The sequence below is a fragment of the Balaenoptera physalus genome (genome assembly GCF_965194825.1).
Source record: "Balaenoptera physalus genome assembly, chromosome: 14".
Taxonomy (NCBI): Eukaryota; Metazoa; Chordata; class Mammalia; order Artiodactyla; family Balaenopteridae; genus Balaenoptera; species Balaenoptera physalus.
In genome coordinates, this window is record NC_138893.1 from 8,892,832 (window position 1) to 8,916,096 (window position 23,265).

The 23,265-nt window shown below is 35.9% G+C and overlaps 1 protein-coding gene across 1 annotated transcript in view; it reads right to left on the reverse strand.

The window, feature by feature from the left end:
- The window catches only part of RYR2 (ryanodine receptor 2), a 732,481-nt gene that overhangs the window by 472,275 nt on the left and 236,941 nt on the right, over window positions 1-23,265 (reverse strand). Inside the window, exon 3 of the mRNA XM_082425485.1 lies at window positions 698-806. Coding sequence (XP_082281611.1) covers window positions 698-806 — 109 coding nt within the window. The remainder of the gene's footprint in view (window positions 1-697; window positions 807-23,265) is intronic.

Below are 23,265 nucleotides of genomic sequence, written 5' to 3' on the forward strand. Positions count from 1 at the left end.
ACAAGCAAACAAATAAACAGGAAACAAAAATTTGACCATTCATGCTCCTGCTCAATTCTAAAATTTAATGAATTGGCTAAGAATGGGTAGCAGCCCAGAAATCATTCACAGCATAGAATGGAACATAATTTAAATTACCAAATAAGCGTTCAAAGAAAAATGTTTGCATTAGGGGACAGAATAAAAATTTCAATTTTCAGAAGAAAATGATTAGCTATTTGCAAAATTACAACTGAATAAAGCTGTAACACTATAATTCCGTTACTTCAAATATATAAGAGTGTCATGAAATTTTACTTGCCATAAAGAAGCTTAGGACACAGTCACATGGTTAGAGGCATTTGAGAATGAAATAAAGATAAAATGACAGCCATGCAAAAAGCAATTAATTGAAAGAGTCAAAATAACAGCTCCAAAAACGTTAGAAACACAAACGCTCAAGTAGAAGATTCTATTGTAACCACTGACATAAGCATGAGGTTCAAGGACACAGATCTCCCTGAGGATGGATTTTTTTTAAGTTCTTTAAGACATCAACAGATCTGCTGGATGAAGCAGAAAGGCAAACTTCAGAAAATCACAACTAAAAGGCATTTACATATTTTAGTCAAAAGAAAATCTCCAAAACCTGTGAAAGAAATCATTCATATAGTAGCTGAGTTCATTAAAATACTGCAAGACAACATAAATTAAGTACTTGCCCCTTGTGACTTCTCCACAGTGTTAGCCAGCATCTCCTGCAGGGCCCGGACAGAGAGGGACTGTTCCAGCACAAAGGTGCAGATGGAGAGGTCTGGGGGGACATTCTGTGCAGAAAGAAGGAAAGCCGCCATCATCATCATCGTCGTCAACATCACCACCACCACCACCATCATCATCATCATCAAGCATTCAGACCCAATTTACCTTATTATACTTCAGTTTCTTTCACAGAAAGAAGAGTACTTGTCAATTCTCTAATATGAGCTCCCAAATCATCCAAATACATTGTCTATACCGCTCACACTTAATCCACATTTTAATTTATGGATAACTATAAGCTACCATTTATTGAGTGCCTTCTCTGATTAGGCACTGCACTCGGAGCTTTATCAATAACTCCTGTGGTCATCCACGGTAAGGATTATTACTATTATTGTGTGGACAAGAATATAGAGAAGTTAGGTTACTTTTCCAAAGTCACAATTACTAAATTTTTCAAGCCGGGACTAAAAAGCCAGATTTTCTCTGACTCTAGAGCATTCATTTCTAGTCTATCAAGTACTTCGCTGATAAAAAAAATTAAAAGGACAGAAAAATACTTTACTCAAATTAACAGTGAAGTTAAGCAAACATAAAATTGATTGGTATAAAATATTGATTTACAGAGGCTTGCCCTTATCCACAAAGACAACGATTAGCTTGTCTTACTCAAGTTGGGTATCATATCTGGCCTCTAACTTCGGATGCAATAAGTTGACTTCTATTCGGTGTCTGTGTATCGCTTTATTTTCTCACTCATTCCTTTTCCTTTCTATTTCCTTCCATCAACTTCCATTCCAATCCGGTAATAACCCCATAAATTCTGAAAATCCCAACAAGTAACTACCAAGGAGGTGAAGGAAACAGGATTAAGAACCAACTGTCAAGTTAGAAAGAACTATCCCAATTAGGAACAAATACATTATCGTGCATGCATGCTTTTACTTTAGATAAGCAGGGCCCAGGAGGCAATCCAGCTGGGTATGGGAAGATGTTCAAAGGAGCATTTTCACAACAGAAGAACATTATAAATACATTAAACACAAAACACACGCGAGAATATGTCTTCTTAAAAAGAACAGTAGGAGGATAAATTGATAACCTGATGCAATGCATCAGAATTACAATGTACAGTGTTTAAGTATTTACTAAATTGAGCCACTATCAATAAAAAGATCCTCATCAGCAGAGAATGATGCTTTATGGTTTCTAGGAAAGATTAGGTACCAGGGTTCTAAAATTAAAGTTAAAGATTATTTTATGGATAAAAGAAGCATATAATCACTAGTTACTCATACCCCACAAACCTTCCTGGCACCCATGTTTTTTGTTTTGCTTTGTTTTATTTTTTAATGAACTTTCGTTTTCTGAATTCCTCTATCCTCTTATCATGGGCTTCTGTGGCCCCCAGCCCAATTTCTTTCCATTACTCCTCAAACTATCTCAGCTAGTAGTCAAAGGAATCTCTCAAATCTGTGTGCAGCTACTACTTTTATACTCTGCGGTAATGCAAGAAAATTTCACACGTCGAGGTATGGGGAAGTCATTCTGACTTATACATGATTTGGCTTGAACGTCATACTAACTGGAATAGTTAGCAATGCATTCATTGGTCTGTCAAACATGCACTGTATATCTGCTTTGACCATTTTTTTTAAATGCATTTACCAGATTGTTTAGAATGTCCACTTTGAAGATAGGAAATGGGGGCATTCTATCCCTACAATGCCAATGCTAGTACTCCTTCAGAGATGCGGTCCCCTTCCCAGACAGCAAGGTCATGCTGAGTTGCTGTGTATGTGCTAATCTTTCTCTTTTGAAACCCTGAAGGGATGCACCCCTGTTTAATATTTGTCCTTTGTTCTCACAAGATATAAAACTGTGGTTCAGGCATTCAAAATGGAGCCAGATAGCCATTGTGGATGTGGCTTCAGACAAATTCCTGTACTACTGAGAACTTGAATTTTCTCAACTGTATCAGACCCAGGGACCTCACCAGCCATTCTCAAAACAAGATCTGTTCTCAAAACAAGATAAGATCTGTGCAGCTGCCAGCTGCACCCTTACAGTCTCAAGGTCTCCCCTTGTAGCTATTCAACCATTTCAGACCTCAACCGATCCTGGCTTAACAAGCGCCCTTACTTCTTGCCAGCTCCAATTATAATTGGCAAACCACTTACGTAACTTTGTGGATTTTGCCTATATAAGCCTCCCCCCATTTTGTAGTCTAGAAGAACACATTTCAAGTGTATCTTGAATCTGTCTCCTGGGCTATAGTCCTCAGTCTGGCTCAAATAAAACTCTTTTCTATTCCGATTATAGAATGTTTATTGATTGTTTCCATTGACAGCAGTCAGCCAGACAAGGGCTTTCTTTCCAAAATCCTCAGATAAAAGATTGGAAGCTTGGAAAGGGACTCTCTTCTACTGTGAAATTCAGGATAAGCTCTTTTAAATTTAATATTCTCAGTTCTAACTATATTAATAACAATTCATCACACTAAGACAAATGCTACTGGGAAAAAACTGATTGAGGTAAGTGTTTATTCCATTCATATCCATTTAAACTGTGAGAGTTTGGAAGCTACACTTTGACAAATAGCACTGGTAGAGAACTATGTTAAGAAATGGTGTGCTGGTGAACCAATTCCTAAAAATAAAAAGCACTGACTTGCCCATTTCTGTAGTGTAAATACTCCAATGATGGCTGGTTTCAAAGTATAAAAGTTTACAAATCAGCTCACAAAACTGCTAAATATGTAACAATTAGCTCTCAGGAAACTCTAAGAGCCATTGCCAACACACCACTGAACTGATTTCAGACCAATATTCATGAATTGCTTTAGAATCAGTGTATTATAATAGTTAAGAGATTGGATTCTATAAACAGATCACCTAAGCAAGAATCCTGGCCTCACTACGTACGAGCTATTAACTTTTCTAATCTTTAGTTTCCTTCCCTGAAAAATGGGATAATAATTACGCCATCCTCATAGGGTTGCTGTGAAAAAATAAATGAGATAATCTAAGTAAAGAGCTTATCACAGTGTCAAGACCATAACAAGAACTCAAAATAAGCGAGCCATTGTCATTAGTTAGTTTTGCATGTTGTCATTTCTCTCCATTTGTGGCATTTATGAAGCACCACTCATTTCTTAAAATTGGTTCTTAAATGGATTCTGTTTTAGAGAAATCTTGTTTGAAAAGTCAAAGCATTAACTATGCACCTGTTCATAACATCTAAAATGTTCTAGTTATTTTCAAGAAAAGGCACTTTCTGGTAATATTGAAAAGTTTACATACTGGGTATATTTAAATTGTTTCCTACTTCACTTTAATCAAAGTGTTAAAGTATGAATCACTGGAATATCTTACATTTATTTTAAAGATCTTTGAAAACCACATGGCTCTGAAATGAATTAATCCTGCCAAACAAATTTCCTTTTTTCACAGAGCGACATACTTGTTACAGATAGTGGGGTTTAACAGGAATAAATGAACAGACAATCAGCAAAGACAATTCTCTCTCAGAGACTCTACCCATCTTTTTTTTGGACCCATCTTTATTGCTCTCTCTTTGCCCCCTCCCCCATCAAAACACACATAAATGTAACAGAAAAGCTGAGCAGTTAAAAAAAGAAAAAAGTTTTACCCCTGTCAGTAAAACTTGAAACAATACAAATCAGAGCTTTGCACTGTTAGTTTCTTTTACTGCAAAGAAAAACGTCAGGTTGTTCTAGGCAACAGAATCATTACCAAAACTTGTTACTTTTTAAAAGTAACTACTTGTCACTTTTTAAAGTAAACTACTAAAAGTATATCTTAATTTAGATGTATATTTCTTCAAATAACCCTGACATTTTTAGAGTTAAACCACACTGCAGCATTTATGTTAAGGCTTTGTTCCCATTTCCCCAAAATAAAGTTGTCAGTGGAAAACAAAGGGTCTCATTCATTAAAGACCAACTAAATGGCCCCTAACACCAGGCACAAGAGATAAAGTATAACAGTCTATATACAGCTGTAGTGGGAACTTCAATTCGCAAGCTTTTGCATGTTACCATCTTTTCCTTAGTCCTGAGAATTTTAATTTTTAGAACTTCAACCTGAAAGAACTTTACGTGCCCTTACAATGCGTGTGCTCCCAAACCATGAAATAAACCCTTATGTAATATATGTTTTACCTTACAGGTGCTTCAAAATAGACCACATCAGACCATGAAACAAAGAACTACTGCTCAGCCTGTACACCTACCTGCCTCTTAAACATTACACTTATTTTTCATACAAAATTTAACCAGAGAAAGTATATACTTCGGTCTGTCTAAATGTGTATCTAGGCTGCCCAGAGCCCAACGCAGGCAGGCAGGAGGTTCATAATGCTTTTCATGTGGAGACAAGACCAATTTGATAAGGATAGGAGGCAAAGGTAACAAACCTTAAGCAAGCAGCATGGCTGTGTGTCTTCTCTTCTTTTTAAAATACAAACTGGTCCCCGTTCTTCCCTGCCTGACAAACATTACCTAATCTTACAGGTAAAAAAATTCTCAAGAATAACCACAACGTAGCATCTGGCTTTGTTGGCACTGGAGAGTCTGTGTGAAATCAATTAGGTTTCCAACCGCCGTATCCAGCGAACCATTTGGCATACACAGATGTATCTGCCTAACTCACTTACAAACCTATTGAAACATGTCATTGACTTAACTGAACTGCAAACAATAATTTGGGGCTATATAAGCTACAGCAGACCACCTCTCTTGTTATCACTGTGTACAAATTGCATACTAACATACCACTCCATTTTAAGATCTTGATGCCTTTGCTCATACTTTTCTCTCCCTCAGCATGACATATCCATCTCCAGGTCTCCACCAGTGGAAAACTATTTCATATTTTTAAATCACACATAAATAAAATCACATATAAAAACATTTTCCTTGGTGAAAATTCAAACAATACTGAAAACTTTTTAAAATCCTCTCTTTCCAAATTTAATTATACATACTCTCCCTCCCAGGCATAACCACATGGGAGCTGGATGAGCTTTCACATGTACATCTTTCCAGGCCTTTTTTTATGCATTTGCATACATATGTATGCTCACATAGAAGTATATAGATTGGCTTTTCCCATTAACGGGCTCACTTTGTGTAAATTACATATTTTAATTTATTAATATGTATTGAAGATCATTTTCTGTTAATAGATCTCTATCTACTTCATTCTTCATGACAGCTAAAGGATCTAGACAAGCCATATGCCTCCTGAAGATTGGTTCAACTTTAATACTACGAAACATTGTTATTCAAACTTGGACCCTCACTCTCCCATCCCACCACGACCAGTCTAAAACGATGACTTGCAAAAGAAAGTGCTCAATGTTTGAAGAGTTGACCTCAAACTACGATTTCACCTGTTTCTGGAAAATTAAACAAATGAGCCTATAGGGACACAGTAGTAACAGCCCTAATGGTGGATCTTTACTTTGGTTTTTGTTTTCATCATCTTGAGTTTCTAATATGAAGACAAGTTAATTTATCTTTTTACACTGCGTTTCAGTTGTGCACCAAATAACCTTCAGAGTAACACAGAGATATCTCAAAATGTATTCTGAAAATTAATGAGGTATTAAATCTTGATAGTTTGACAGCATAAGCAAATGGGCAGGTCACTGTACCAAAGGACATGGGATTCCGAGTCAATGCATAACCAGCCAAGGGATCCCAGGTAAATCAGTCTGAGCTTCCCCATCCATTAATTGGCAATATACTTATCACACTTCAAAGAAGAGTTCTGAAGTCCAAATAAGAAAAGAAAAGCATTACAAACTAGAAAATCCCAACAAAATACAATTTTCTCTGCCTAATTAAAAAAAATCTATCTCTCATTGAAAGCCAGAATCACAGAGATATAAATTAAGAGAAAAGCTTGTCTTCTACCAAGAAATGTGAAGACAGGATTCTTTGGAGCGGAACAGATGGTCTGAAGTTGATGCAGGTTTGTTTTTTCTCAGCCACTCATCTGCTGAGTGGCCTTTGGCAAGACACCATAGCCACTGAGGGTCAATGTATCCACGAGCTATGGAGATATCAAACTTCTCCAAAAAATAAAGTTGTTGTTGTTGTTGAAGTTGCCAACTGAAGACATGAAACAGGCAAAATCACACCTACCATACAGGGCACAGTATCCTTTAAAATGTTTGTATGTCCTACAATTCCAATATAATTATGATGCTGTATCTCACTGACTTATATGAACTACTTTAGAAAAGAAATATCAAGCTGGATATAAAGAAAATCTTAGTTCACTTTTTCCTCTTTATATGTCTTCAAAATTCCAATCATAACATTTCCCCAGCCTGGAAATGTGGTTATTGTCAGACTTTCACACTTTCTGGGAGAGTTCATAGTTCTGGGTAGTTTTTCTTGTCATATTCTTTTTCTCTTCATCCCACTTTGCACCAAAGATGAACAGAACATTGTCTTAGAGAAGGAAATATGCATCCTGTGTCAATCACAGGATAAATTCTTTCTTCTTTCAGAGATCAGCTTTTTGAAAGACAAGTTAAATGTGATCGTAGCAGATGAAACGGATATGCCTGGGTTTCCCCACATCTCAAGCCTTCGAATCTCTTCAGAAAAGCTCAAGTCATTCCATGTGCCATTCTTAACAACATAGGTCCAAGTCAGGAAGGATCTGTTAGCACGTTAAACAAGTGGTAATTAGCAGTACATCACCACTACAAAGAGCCACAGCTCTGCCAACTTAGCAGTTAATTATGAAAATCCCTAGTGAATTAATAGGGTTTCATATGATTTGCTCAGTGTTCATGTTTCTCCTTGGCATACATCTTCTGTAATACAATCTTCTGTAAACATCATATTAAGTAGATATGCCAGTCTACCTTATTTTTCTAATTATTTTAATATTCAGCCGACTCAAATGTGCCAATGCAAATCTGGAGGTATACTAGTTTGACATTCCACCCTGCATGACCTCTCTCCTTCTAATATCATAACAGGAATATTGTATTAGGTCAACTCTGTTCACACATATCTTAACTGGGAGCCACTGTTGGTGAGAACACACATATTTGGTATTTTGAAAGCAAGACACTCAAAAGGAAGCCAAAGGAAAGGCTTCTGCTATGAATTGAGCCTCAAGATGATATGCAGGTATGTTACAAATCACATGTGCTACTAATGATTCATTGGATGTAGCCTCCTGCTTTTGAACATTGCTAAGTCAAACCCATCTATCTGTCACAATCTCAATAAAAGCTTAACAAACCAACTCTCCACACTCTAGGTGATGGGCCACTTGCCTAATTTGCATGTAAAGCACATAATTTCTAGTCATATATCACAATGATGTTCCAGGAAGTTGGGCTCAAATTGAGAAATCTGCTGTTAAAAAAGCCATGGCGCTTCACCACTAAATTCAGAGTTCAGAGCTGAGTAAACATCTGAATAAACGGATGAATAAACAAACCACAAGAAGAAATAAATCAGTGGAAATAGTGGAACCACTGCTATAGTTCAACTACCCACAAATTACTTTGGAGCAAAGTTTCACTCTACTCGAGTCTTTTTTTAAGTATTAGCAAAATAGGGACTTCCCTGGTGGTCCAGTGGTTAAGACTCTGAGCTCCCTCTGCAGGGGGCCCAGGTTTGATCCCTGGTCTGGGAACTAGATCCCGCATGCTACAACTAAGAGCCTGCATGCCGCAACTAAAAGATCCCCACACGCAGGCAACGAAGATCCCGCATGCCACAGCTAAGACCCCGCGTGCTGCAGCTAAGACCCGGCACAGCCAAATAAATAAAATTTTTTTTAAAGAAGAATTAGCAAAATATATACATATTCATTACATATGTTGTAAGCAACTGGCAGTGTCATGATATCGAGTACACAAAAATAGTTTTGGCAAAAATAATGTATGGCCCAAGTATTTGTCAGATATCAGAGTCTGTGACATCTCAGCCTTGCCTCCCTGCAAGATCGCAGTGAACCACAGACAGTGATCAAACTTGGTGGATCCCCCAGTGAAAATTTCCAGTGATCCATAGAGCTGTCTTCGGGGAGTTCTGTGAAAAGGAGATTTAGGTAGAATCAATTCATAAGTTCGTTGCCTAAAAGTATTTGGGAAAAAAATAATTTTTACCGTAACCAGGTCAACCTAATCATCTGACATATGACCTCTGTCACGACATCCATACTGCTTTGTCTCATAATCTGCTTAAAGAAAGGGAACAATTCACACAAACTTGTGGATACGGGCAATCAACAGGTTCTGACTCACCTAGAGCACTACGAAAAGTCAAAAGGAGGAGAAAAAAGTGAAAACGAGAATTATGGCTTCCACATCAAGTTATGCAGGCAAAGATGGTGTCTTCAAATTTAATTAACGATGTAACACAGTGCCGATTTATCCAGGCATAAACATACAACCATCTCGCTCTTTGTGGGTATCTCATTCCATGAAAGTGTGCTGGATAATTTCATCTAAATTAATTTAAAATGGCAAGAGCTAAATTAATTACTCAGTATCAGTCTGAACAAATTAAGCTGGAATCAACTCAGTAATATCACTTGGAACCTCAAAACTGAAACTCCAAGCAGACTCAGATGGACAGTCAACACCTTGGAATTCTTACTAGGATTTTGCTCGCATGGAATTTCTACACAGTTTCAAGAATTAAGAAATAACTGTGTAGACACAATTATGTAAATAATAATGGCTATATGACTTTTAAATCATCCTCTGTGTGCTAGGTCTTAATTCTCACCACAACTCTATAAGAGAAGTATTATTATTATCTTCACTTTAGAAATGAGTAAATGGTGAGTGACAAAATTAAATGACTCGATCTAAACCAGAAACTATTAAGAGGCATATCTGCTTAGCCTAAAACCCCTATATCACCTTGTCCCCCTCAAGGTAATATTAGCCTGATTATCAGCTGTTCTTTTTTTCTTTTTGTTTTCCTGTACATTTGTGGTAATAGTTTTATTATTGATAAATTAAACTTCAATGCCACAGTGTACATGCTCTAAAAGAACTCACACATAGAATCAGAGCCATGAATACCACAAACTCCATGACTTTCGCTTGAGAGACATCTCATAAGTTCATAACCTGGTATGAGCCCCTCTGGCAATGTATTAGCAAAAGCAAAAGTGTAATAAGGCATTAAAATAGTGATCCTTCCTAGATGATGCCTTGTGGGTATATCTGGATATAGGGATCTTTCCCTTGTTGTCTGAAGATATGAGTCATCATGTCAAAGGAAGATATGATATTTTCTGGTTGAAGAATCTTGACGAGAGAGGTATATAGTAGAATTAGAAAACTAAGTCAGGAGAGATACTTCAGGTATGTTATATAGAACTGAAACTAAAACTGTATCTGTGAGACTTAACCCTGAAATAATCTTAGGTGATCTGGACATACTCCAGAGTCCTATTAATCCACATAATCTATAAACATATAGCTTAAGGTAACAGAATACAAATACAGTTTGGGTGACCAAAAATTCCATCTCACCTAACACATAATTTAGTTCAGAAGGGAGCTATCAGTAACACAAAGAAATAACACAAAGGATATTTTAAGGAAGATAACTCTAGCAGCTGTGTACACGATGTATGAAAGCCACAGTGTGACACTATTTATGTTCAAGGATCCATTCAGGAAAGATAAAAAGACTTAATGAGCTACATTTTTTAAAGAAATTATGGGGACTTCCCCTTATGACTGAGTGAGGAGGTTGGCAAATCCTCTCCCTAAAAAGCAAGCTGGCTAAAATTGACAAGAATAACCTTTCAGAGCTGTGGGACTTAACCAGAGGCATAAAAAAATATGACAAACTTTTATGCTTGAAAACTGCTGAACTTCAGGTAAGAACAGTAAGAGTCTGTGGTGCTATTTCTGAAGGCTGCTCCCATCTCCCCACGGCTCAGCTGATGTGCAGCTCCTGCAGGAATGTGGTGTGGGGTAGGCTGGGAGGACCAGAAGCGGTGCCACCTTATGAAAGGGGACTCACTTGATTTAGAGCAGATGCCATGCACAATGCACTGTATGTGAAAGTGACACTTTCCAGGGAAACTCAACAGCTCTTCTAGCCTCACTCAGTATATTCCTGACTGAAGCTGAAGCATGCAGAGCAGTTCCAAACTATTCACACACTCCTGGCTAACTCTCAAGTAGCATGTACATAAGAAAGACACAAAGAACTCGCAGAAAGCAAATCTGGAACAGATTTTAGATAACTTGAACTTCTCACGTGCTTCTCAACCCATACACAGGTCCATATGCAGAGAACAGAACTCTTACTGTTTGAAGTACCTGAGTGCAACCTCCGTACAATCACTGCCTTAACTCTAAGCTATGCAGAAACAGGGTAACCTTTAAGAAGCAGGCTAAAATAAAAGAATGAAAAAAAAAATGGAGCAGTGACATCAATGACAACACATCACAGGGGAGACATCTCACAGGCAAGTTACTGAACAATAGACAAACCAACAAAAACAGGAACCACCACCTTCTTAGCCCAGGCAAGTTACTAAACAACAAACAAACAAACAAAAACCGGAACAACAACCTTCAGTGGAGAAATACCAGAATTTAGAGTTCCTACAATATATTATCTAAAGAGTCCAGTTTTAACAAAAAAAAAAAAGTGGCACAGGCAAAGAAACAGGAAAGTGTAACCTATACTGAGAGAAAAAACAGTCAAGAGAAACTGTCAGTGAGTATCCCCAGATGTTGAAATTAGCAGATAGAGGCTTCAAAGAAAACTTCAGACATACAAATAGGAACCTCCTTGGTGGTGCAGTGGTTAAGAATCCACCTGCCAATGCAGGGGACATGGGTTTGATCCCTGGTCTGGGAAGATCCCACATGCTGCGGAGCAACTAAGCCCAAGTGTCACAACTACTGAGCCTGCGCGCCTAGAGCCCATGTTCTGCAACAAGAGAAGCCACCACAATGAGAAGTCCGTGCACCGCAACGAAGAGTAGACCCCACTCGCCGCAACTAGAGAAAGCCCGTGCGCAGCAACAAAGACCCAACGCAGCCAAAAATAAATAAAATAAAATAAAGTTAAAAAAAACATACAAATATATTTAAAGAACTACAGGAAAAATGTTTAGAGAAATAAAGAAAAGTATGGTAATAATTAGTCAATGAATAGAAATGATCAATAAAGATACATGAATTACACAAAGAGAACCAAATGAATTTGAGTATAATAACTAAAATAATAAATATGCTAGAGGGGTCCAACAGCAGATTTAAAATGAAAGACAAAGAATCAGTGAACTCAAAGATCATTTAATAGAAATTATTCAATCAGAAATACACAGAGAAAAAAAAAACAGGAAAAAAATTAAATGAGCCTCAAAAACCTATGGAATAATATACATGTAATGGGAGTCCCAGAACAATAGGAGAGAAAGAACAGAAAATATATTTGAAGAAATAATGGCCAAAAACTTCCAAAATTTAAAGAAAAACATCCAAAAAGCATAAAAATACCAAAGTAGGATAAACACAAAGAGATTCACACCTAGACACATCATACTCAAACTATTCAGAGTCAAAGACAAAAAAAGAGAAAATATTTAAAGCAGCAAGACAAAAATTTACTCATCACAATATGATTAATTGCTGACTTCTCATCTGAATCAAGAGAGAACAGAAAGCAGTTGACAACTTATTCAAAGAGCTGAAAGAAAAAAACTGTCAACCAAAAATTCAATATCGAGCTAAACGTTTTTTCAAACATGTAAAATAAATACATTCCAAGATAAACAAGGATGGAGAATTTATTGCTACCACAGTTGCCTTACAAGAATGCCCACTCTCAACAACTTTTATTCATCATAGGACTGGAAGTCCTAACCACAGCAATTAGTCCAGAAAAAGAAATAAAAGGCATCTAAATTGGAAAGGAAGAAGTAAAATTCTCTCTATTTGCAGATGACTAATACTATATATCAAACATCCTAAAGACTCCACCAAAAATTTGTTAGAACTAATAAATAAATAAAGTTTCAGGATACAATTTCAATACATAAAAATCAGTTGTGTTTCTACACATTAACAACAAACTATTAGAGAGAAATTTTTTTTTTAAATCCCAGTTTACAACTGCAGCAAAAATAAAATAAAATACTAAGGAATAAATTTAACCAAGAAGGTGAAAGATCTGTACAGTGAAAACTATAGAACATTATTAAAGGAAACAGAAGAAGACACAAATAAATGGAAAGACATTGTGTGCTCAAAGATTGGAAGAAGGATATTGTAGAAATATCTACACTACCTAAAGTGATCTACAGATTCAATGCAATCATTATCAAAATTCCAATTCCATTTTTCATACAAATAGAGAAAACAATCCTAAAACTCATACAGAACTACAAAAGACCCCAAATAGCCAAAGCTATCTTGAGAAAGAAGAAAGCTGGAGGCAGCACGATTCCTGATTTCAAAGTACATTACAAAGCTATAGTAATCAAAACAGTATGGTATTGGCATAAAAAGACACATAGACTAATTGAACATTATAGAAACCCAGAAATAAATCCATGCATACATAGTCAATTCATCTACAGCAATGAAGCCAAGAATATTTAATAGGGAAAGGATAATCTCTTCAATAAATGGTGCTGGGAAAACAGGATGGCCACATGTAAAAGAATGAAACTGAACACTATCTTACACACCATACACAAAAATAATCAACTTGAGATGGTTTTAAGACTTGAAGGTAAGACTTGAAATCATTAGTACACCTAGAAGAAAACATAGGGGGTAAGCTTCTTGACATTAGTCTTGGGAATAATTTTTTGAATTTGACACCAAAGCAAAGGCAACAAAAGTTAAAATAAACAAGTGGGATTACATCAAAGTAAAAAGCTTCTATGCAGTAAATAAGACCATCAACAAAATGAAAAGGCAAACCATATCTCTGACAAGGCATTAATATCCAAAGTGTATAAAGAACGTTTATAACTCAATTGCAAACAATATGATTTAAAAATGGGCAAAGGAAGTGAATAGACATTTTCCCAAAGAAAACATAAAAATGGGCAACAGGTACAAGAAAAAGTGTTCTACATCACTAATCATCAGGAAAATGCAAATCAAAACCACAATGAGATATCACCTCACACGTGTTAGAATGGCTATTATCAAAAAGACAAGAAATAAATACTCGCAAGGATATGGAGAAAAGGAAACACTGCTGGAAGGAAATTAAATTGGTGCAGACACTATGGAAAACAGTATAAAGAAAAATTAAAAATAAATCTACCATATGATCCAGTAACTCCACTTCTGGATATAGATCCAAAGGATCTCAAGGAGATATCTGCACTCTCAGGTTCACTGCAGCATTTTTCAAAACAGCCAAGATAAGGGAACAATCTAATTGTCCGTCAATGAATAAATGGTAAGTGGAAAAAGAAGATGTGAAATATATATAAAACTATGTATGTATATATTTATATACACACAAACCATGGAGAATTATTCAGCCCTGAAAAAGAAGGAAATACTGCCATTTGCAACAACAAAGATGGCGCTTGAGGGTCTTATGCTAAATGAGACATCAGACAGAGAAAGATAAATGCTATATGATACGGAATTTTGAAAAGCCAAACTCAGAAACAGAGACTACAATGGTGGTTATCAGAGGCTGCGAGGTGGGGAAAAGGGGAGATATTGGTCAAAGAGTACAAACTTCCAGTTTAGGATGAGTAAATTTTGAGGATCAGTCTACAGCACAGCAATTACAGTTAATAATACTGAATTATATAGTTTAAAGTTGCTAAGAGAGTAGATCTTAAACGTTCTCGCTATTAAAAAAGAATGGTAATTACGTGATGTAATGCACTATATATGTATATATGTATATATAATATATATACACCACATATATACATATACACACACATATACACACATCATATATATGTATATCATATATACATATATAATAAATATACATATATATGATAATAGTACAAAGAGAATGAAGCTATGTGGAGTAAAGTTTTTATATTTTGCTGGAACTAAATTAGTATTAATCCGAAGTAGACTGTGAAGTTACATTGATGAGTTAAAACAAAATAAAATAATGCATATTATAATCCCTAGAGTAACTATTAAGAACGTAACTGAAAAGATATATAGAAAAAAAAACGTTTCAACATGGCACACTAACCATTTACACAAAATAAGGAAATAACAGAAACAGAGGAACAATAACAACAACAAAGGAGGAATATAAAAAATAAACAAAATGGAAAATGTAAATCCAACCATTTCCTGCTTATTTTAAAAAGAAAATGTGATAAATATATGGAACGGAATATTATTTAGCCTTTAAAGAAAAAGGAAATTCTGACATTTGCGACAACATTGACGAACATGGAAGGAAATAAGTTGGACCCGGAAAAACAAATACTTCATGATCTCACTTATATGTGGAATCAAAAATGGTCAAACTCATCGAAGCAGAGAAAATGGTTGTTGCTAGGGGTTGAGGGTTGGGGGAAACAGATGTTAATCAAGGAGTAGTAAGTTTCAATTATGCAAAATGAGTAATTCTGCAGACCTAATGCACAGCATGGTAACGATAGTTCGTAATACTATACTGCATACTTGAAATTTGCTAAGAGAGTTGATCTTAAGTGCTCTCACCACATAAAAAACGATCGTAACATGTGAAGTGATGGATATGTTAATTGGCTTGATTGTGATAGTCATTTCACAATGTATACATATATCAAAACACCACATTTTACACCTTAAACATATACAATGTTGGTCTGTTACTTACAACCTCAATAAAGCTCGGGGGGAAATCCCATTGCCTAATAAATTAAGACCAAGTTCCCCTATCTGGTATTCATATTCTAGATCCAACCTAATTTTCCAGCCTACATTAAATGCTTACTACAGTAGACTAAATTAGATAATTCTCTACTTTTCACAAATACATTTCATTTTCCCATCTTTGGCCTTTGTCCAATTTCTACTCATCCTTCAACTCCAAGCTCAAATACAACCACATCCATGAAGCATCTCCTGATGACCCAAACTGCCACGTATTACACCAATTTGTACACAATGTATCTTTCATAGTCCTTTGTAAGCTAATGAGACAGTGTTACCCTCCATAATGCCTTACTTCTTATGTACTTTGTTGAATATTCTTAATAGTGCTGCCTGTGCCTCATAGAAAAGTCCATTAAAGAGAAACCATTTTTGTGACATGACACCTGTACCATCTCATTGCAAATAGACCACTGAAAAAATATTTGTAAATAAGCCATAGAAATATTTTTAAATTATTTTTAAATATTAACTGATGAGTTTTCAATAATGTAGCTATGATTTGTCAAAGATAAACATATGTTAAAATAATGCAAACACTAACTGTAATATTTTGATGATGGTCTAAAAATTCTAATTTATGCTGATTGGAAAAAATATCTTCATAAGGTCGAACATTAAGCAATCAAAATCATCTACACAGAATTTAATTGCATTATTTCAGGACCCTCTACTGTAGGAATGTGCACATATGTGCACATATGTAAAAATCTCACTAGGATATGTACCTAGGAGTGAATATCTTAAATTAGTGTGCGCACACCTTCAATTTTATTAAATAGCCACAGTTTTCCAGTATACATTCCTACCAGAGTTGGGTGGAAATTCCTATTGCTCCACATTCTCACCAACAATAATACTCCCAATCTGTGAAATGATGCTTCATTGTGCTTTTAATTTGTATTTCCCCAATTAATAATGAGGGTTGATAATGTTTTCATATTATAATGGTCCATTTGTATTTCCTTTTCTGTGAAATGCCTGTTCACTTGTATCTCTTTTTTTCTCTGGTCATCATTCACATAGATAGGAATAATCTATGTATTCTGGATACTTGTCTCAAATTTTATGTTTTGGTATGCAACAAACCAAATAATAAAACTAGGTTTTCCTTTGAGGGTCTATACTTTTTACTTTGTTGTTAAAGTACATTTTCATAAAATATATGGCTCTTTAACGGTTGATATTATTCCCCTTTTCAGTTATATCTTTATATATGAATAACATACATATAAATAAATACCAAGAGAAAACCTTCATCCCTTTTATTTTGAAACTTGGTCCCAAGTTCCCCACACCTATAAATGCAAGATGACATAAGGTAAGAGCCACGTAAATTTAGTGCATAGAAACATCTTTTAATAAGTAGCCTCTGAAACAGGCAGCATTTAGGCATCTTCTGGACACTGAGTTTATGCACAGAGATTCAGAACAATCAGAGTGGAGATTTTTCTCTTTTCTTAACAGCAGCTTACATTTGTGTAGCATGTTAGGTATTTTCAGTGTGTTTTACATACTTTATATGATGCTCAAAATCATTATAACGGATGAGGTAAAGAAATTATTATTGCCACTTCAGAACTTAAAAAAATAAAGGAGGTGAAGGGATTTGCCTAAAATGGGAAAAGCTTGGAGGCAAGTCCAGGCCTCCTGCCCTCTAAGTCCAGGATGCATCCCTCACCGTTCTACTTTCCAAGGTAAGGAATGAACACCGTCAAAGCTAAAGCGATGGCATTTTTTTTAAAGTGTGACTCATTGGTGCAGTCAGCTTGTACCTACTGCTTATAAAAGGATTATACTGTCCTCAGAAAGAACTCTATTGTAGAGCGAGGGCCGTGACAGGTGCAGAGAGAGAATTAGAGAACAGTCATCTGTATCCCTCCCACACCACTCATTTTCTACTAAGTCAAGATTTTCCCTAAACACAGATCTCTTACCCCTCACAGAAGATTTACACAAAAAAGTAAAACACAGCTATGGTGGTCAGAATTACTGAATCATCTGAAAACTAGGGACATCTACTTAGATAAAAGATGCTTAGATTTGGCCCCGTGAGTCTATGTTCCCAAGCAATGATAACCATATAAAGTAGAACACACTCCAAATGTATTTGAATCGCTGCCAAAACCGTTTTTAAAACTTGTAGACAAAGAATGTCGCCTACCATATCAGTAAACAAATGACGTTTCGACCATCAAGCCATGAGCCACTGCAGCCACCCCCTGCCCCCAGTGCACCCTGAGGGGATTCAGGATGGAGAAAACAAGATACTGGCCCTAGACAGTTAAGGTGCATATCGAAGGAATGATTTCAATGAGCCCAGACTCTTACATCTTCCCAGACAAAGTGCTAAATTCATTAACATGAGATGTCTGGTTTTTCTTTAATTAACAGTAATCTTTTGACGTTCCAACTACCTGGTTTTTGTTGCAAAAACTCCTCTATATCCTGGCTCCTCCCTCACCTCTTTGGAACAGTCCCTCAGAGCTCTCTGAGAGGCTGCCTCCTGGGCTTAAGTCCTCAGCAAGTCTGCTGAATAAAACATAATTCTCAACTTTTAAGTTTTTAATTTTTTTCAGTTGACAAACTGGAGAAAATCTCTCCTCGATATGGTTGCAAAGACTCTCATAATTTATATGATGGGCAAGAAAAAGTAAGGAACAGGTATATACGTATATTTAATATCACAAATGCATAAAGTTTTCAGGTTATGTAAACACAGCTCTTCCTTCAAAAATGAAATTTAAAAGGACAACCACGGCCATTTTCATATGACTACGTATAAGAAAATGTTTAGTTATTAATGAATTAAACTCTTTGGAACTTTATTATAGTGATATTCACATTAGTGAAGGGTAGGAGGAAGACTCTCATTGTATCTTTTGGATTTTGTCCCAAGTAAATATATCAATTACTCAAAAAGTATATATAGTACAAAACCCCTGTGTCTTATATCAAAATTCACTCCATATAGATTAAGAACATAAGAAAACATTGATAGATATTTTTATCATTATGTGGTAGGAAAGACTTCCTAAAGGCAGCAATATAAAGAACAAAATAGTTTACTAAACAGACTTTTAAAACTTCAGTTTAACAAAAACACTAAAACCAAAGCAATGTTAACAAGAAAACTGGAAATTTTAATATACATATGATAGTGTGTATTTGTGTATGTGTGTATATAGATGATAGCTGTATACCAAAGAAGACAAATACTCTAATAGAAGAAAGGGCCAAGGATAGAAACAGGGAATTCACATAAACACAGCAAACATTAGAAATGGTCGACCTGATCAGTAATCAAAGAAGTACAATTTTTCCAAAACAGAGAACTTCTGCCTTTCAGATTGGCAGACTTCTTATTTTAAATAAAAATACCTAGAGTGGATGAGAGAATAGGAAAATGAATGCTCAGAAACAAAGCTCATAGGATTGTAAACTATCCTGAAGGGTCATATGGCAGTAAATATCAAAAGCCCTAAAACGTATATGCCTTTAGCTTAGGAATTCCACTTCTAGGAATGTATTCTAAGAAAATAATTGAACACTGCCCAGAGATAGTTGTATGATGCAGATGTTCATTGCAGTGATGTTTATAACAGAAAAAATAATTGAAAACAACACATTAATGATAGAGCTGGAATTTTAAGTGAAGGCCCTTCTTCCTTCAGTGTCTGTGCCCCTGATAGGCTAAGAGAATTGAATCTAAACTTAACAGTCTTCCTGTTACGTCCTAACCCTGTAGCAACCAACACACAATGCAGATACATACATTCTGAAGGAAACTAGCTGCCACCCTGTAGCAGGGGAACAAGCTGCATAACCAGGGGACCCTTGTTACCCAACACGATTAACCATCATGAATACAGTGAGACTTGTATTCTAATCCTCTCTTAGAATCTGTCAGTGTAATAAATGCACCTTGATCCAAATTCCTGGAGCTCTTAGTTAAGGGCTACACCCTTTTTGTATTTCTTACCATAACTGCAAGCCACACTGATACATTCTCTATCATATTAAAAAGTTGCATTAAGCTATTAAGCTGGTGATAAAGGAAATATATCAAATCTATCAAATGTATCAAAGTTTCTGATTTTTAATTCAGTGCTTACTAGTTTGACAACAGATAAACTTATCAATCAGTAAAATAAAAGCTTTTGAGCAGAAGCTTGAGGCCTGATATTTTTAAAGACATATTATCAATTATCTTAACACTGAAAATTTCATGAATTAAGTAAAAACACATATAGCAATAATATATTTATATTATAGCAATAATACATTTGTATTTCCGTTAAACTATGCCTGGGTTAGAATGGTATGAGCCTCAATTTGTTGTTCAGAGAGCAGCTTCAAAGGATGGAATGACGACATTACTGACAAACAGAGAAATACACTGTAGCTTAAGATATTAGATTGATGGGCCTTAATAGGTGAGCCCACTGGTTTTATCACAAGCATTTTATCTCTGGACAAACTATCTAGGGTAATAGCTAGATTGCTTTTGTCTTTTGCCCTTGGAAAGACACAAAAGTCATCAGACTAGTCTATGTTTTATCAACTTCATTACTAAGAAATTGGTGCTATTTAATAATACCAGGAAAAAAATGTAAATGAGAAATTTTCTACTTGTAACTGGAGGCTCTGATTTTAGTAAAGACGGCTACTTAGCTTTTTAAAACATCTTAACTTGGACAGCTCTGGAATTATCTGGATTACAAATTCTTTCAAGCACTGAATTAATGCCCTTTCTACCATCTTTATTTACCTGTTTATTTTATTTTTAATTTTATTGGCATATAGTTGATTTACAACATTGTGTTAGTTTCAGATGTACAGCTTTATTAAATGGAGTTCCTGCAATATGCTCCACACAACTTCTTTGTCTTCAATTCTTTAAAAAATAGTATGCTACAAACAATATTTCTAATTCTCATGAAAATACAAAAAACTAAATATTCTAATATTTGCAACCTTGAGTTTTACAGGGATAAGAGGTGTGTATTTAGTTAAGGAAGATCTCAGGTGAGTATAAGGTAGAGAATAGCATTGGTATTTTTTCAGTCTCCAAGTAGAATTTTAATTATGACATTATAATTTAAAAACACTATTAATTATTCAATTCAATTTATCGGTGTTTAAAGACTATATGACAATTCACTGGTCACTACAAAGTTAGTTTGTATTTAAATCAAAGCCATGTGTCACAAGCTACATTCTCATTCCCTGTAACATTTATAGGTTCATTACTTGTTCCCTTGGGGGAACAGAAGTTCTTACCAATTCAATTCCACAAACATTTAGTGAGTAATTACTATGTGCCAGGAACTCTAGTTTTCCATTAAATTTACTTCTATTATTATAAGACAGTTATAAAGACTTGGTTACAACTTGGACTGATTGGCAGAAAACTCAACAGACTTCACTGGTGCCATGATGTCCTCAGCATTGAGAGAATAAAGCTGAAACTCTCCAATAAGCTCGTAAGTGTTTATTTTATCAAAAATGTGGAAAAGTCACATGTATCCCTGTCGTCATCAATTAATTCTCTACCATCCCTATAACTACTAGCTGATGACTAACTGTTAAGGGCATTATCTGAAAAATTAGGAGAGAAGCACTTTGTCTAACACAGCACTGAAGATCTCATTTTCTTTTGTGAATTGCCAATAACTCATAACAGTCAGTGAACATACAGGATCACTGAGAAGTTTACAGTGCAGCAGGGTTACACTCAATATGTTACCAACAAGGGTATCATTTAAGCCTCATTCCATTTTTAGAAATAAGAGATCAGACAAATACTAAAATTAACATATACCTACATGTCAACTGGGATACAAAAGGAAGTACAGCTGACCCCCTTTCCCAAACAGCCATGTTTAGTAGACTAAGAGATTGCAGAAAATTAAAGGAGTTCGATAATAATCAAAGGGGAAAAACACTAACTAAAGTAACCAGATTGCCAGTCAGGCAGAGAAATTCTAATGGCTCTGTTAGTGATGACTCAAACTTCCCTTAACCGAAACAACAGGGAAGAAACCTCTTAAATATCCACTGTCCATATATCATTTTGTTACAATCTCTCAGCAATCTTCAGTAAGCCTCCCCTATGTGATAGCGCTTCCCTATATCACAGCCAAGGCAGAGAAAGTGCTTCTTGTCAGGTGACTTGTTCAAATCCAAAGAGAGAGGAAGTGAAAACCCTCACCTAAAATCTGGGTCTCCCAAAGTCAAGCGCAACACTTCCTCTCCTCCACCTTGCAGATGTGAATGCCACGAGTCAACTGTATTCTTCAACTTGAGAAATAAAAGCGAGAGCTGGCATCTCAGCAAAGGAAATTATTTTCCAAACATTATTCCAGGTTAGACCTTTGGTTTGTGCTTTCCATTCTAGCAATTTAAAACACATTATGAATTTGTCCGCAGCTCCACAGCCCTTAGCATAATTAAAACCCATTAGTTTGGTTCACAGTATAATAATTAGTTTGGTTCACCATGTGTGCTGTGAAAACATATTCACCTAAAAGCTCCTAGGAGGACATTAAATATTCACAACCCTCAATAAAAACTTAGCAGAACATGTCAAAGTATAAAACTTTTTATTAGCAGACGTTGTAACTCACCACTCAGGAATACGATACTTAGGTTCAGCCAGTACTATCTTATGACTTTGAACTATTAGTGGTGGGAAAAGTATCTGGGGTGCCTCAGAAAGCCTTTCCTGGCTCAGAAGGCCACTACACCAAGTGTCATTACAGCGCTGAGAATTTTCTATTGCAGAGTTCTGAAAGAAGCTGCATGTTCAAAGACCCACCCTAACCTAATAATGTTATTTCGTATCATTCTTTCTCTTTATTATTAACCTTTCCTGACTCAAATCTTACACTTTTCTTCTTCTACACTCAAATCGGGTAAGTTTCATCCCCAGCTCCTTTCCTCCAGCAAAAGGTCACCTTCTGAAAGCCACACTGGAGTAAAAACATTCCGATCAATGATAACAATTCCACCAGCAGAATAAAGAGGAGGAAATACAAAAGTCAATAGCATTTTAAGAATTTAAGCTAAGACTAACTCTGAGTTTGTAGCAAAATCTATGTAGATCTATGCAATAAAAACCAAAACTCTAAGAACTGTACTTTAAGTGTTCACGACTTTCAGCAACAGAAGTATCTCAGCACATTCATACAAATGTTGAATAGTTTATCAGAGACACACATATAAGACACAAAAACAAGATAAAAGCGACTCTTACAAAAATATTTTTTCCTTCCACATATATGTGAAATTCATTCACCCTGTTATGTTGCTGCAGTGGCACTGGTCTCTTGGGGCTGATGGAAGCCCCAACGAAAACAGAATGAAGCCAATCAAGCCAAGATTAAGAATTCTGGACTTGAGGATATGGGGAGGGGGTGGGGTGAGATGTGACAGGGTAAGAGAGTGTCATGGACATATATACACTACCAAATGTAAAATAGATAACTAGTGGGAAGCAGCCGCATAGCACAGGGAGATCAGCTCGGTGCTTTGTGACCATCTAGAGGGATGGGATGGGGAGGGTGGGAGGGAGGGAGATGCAAGAGGGAAGAGAAATGGGAACATATTGTA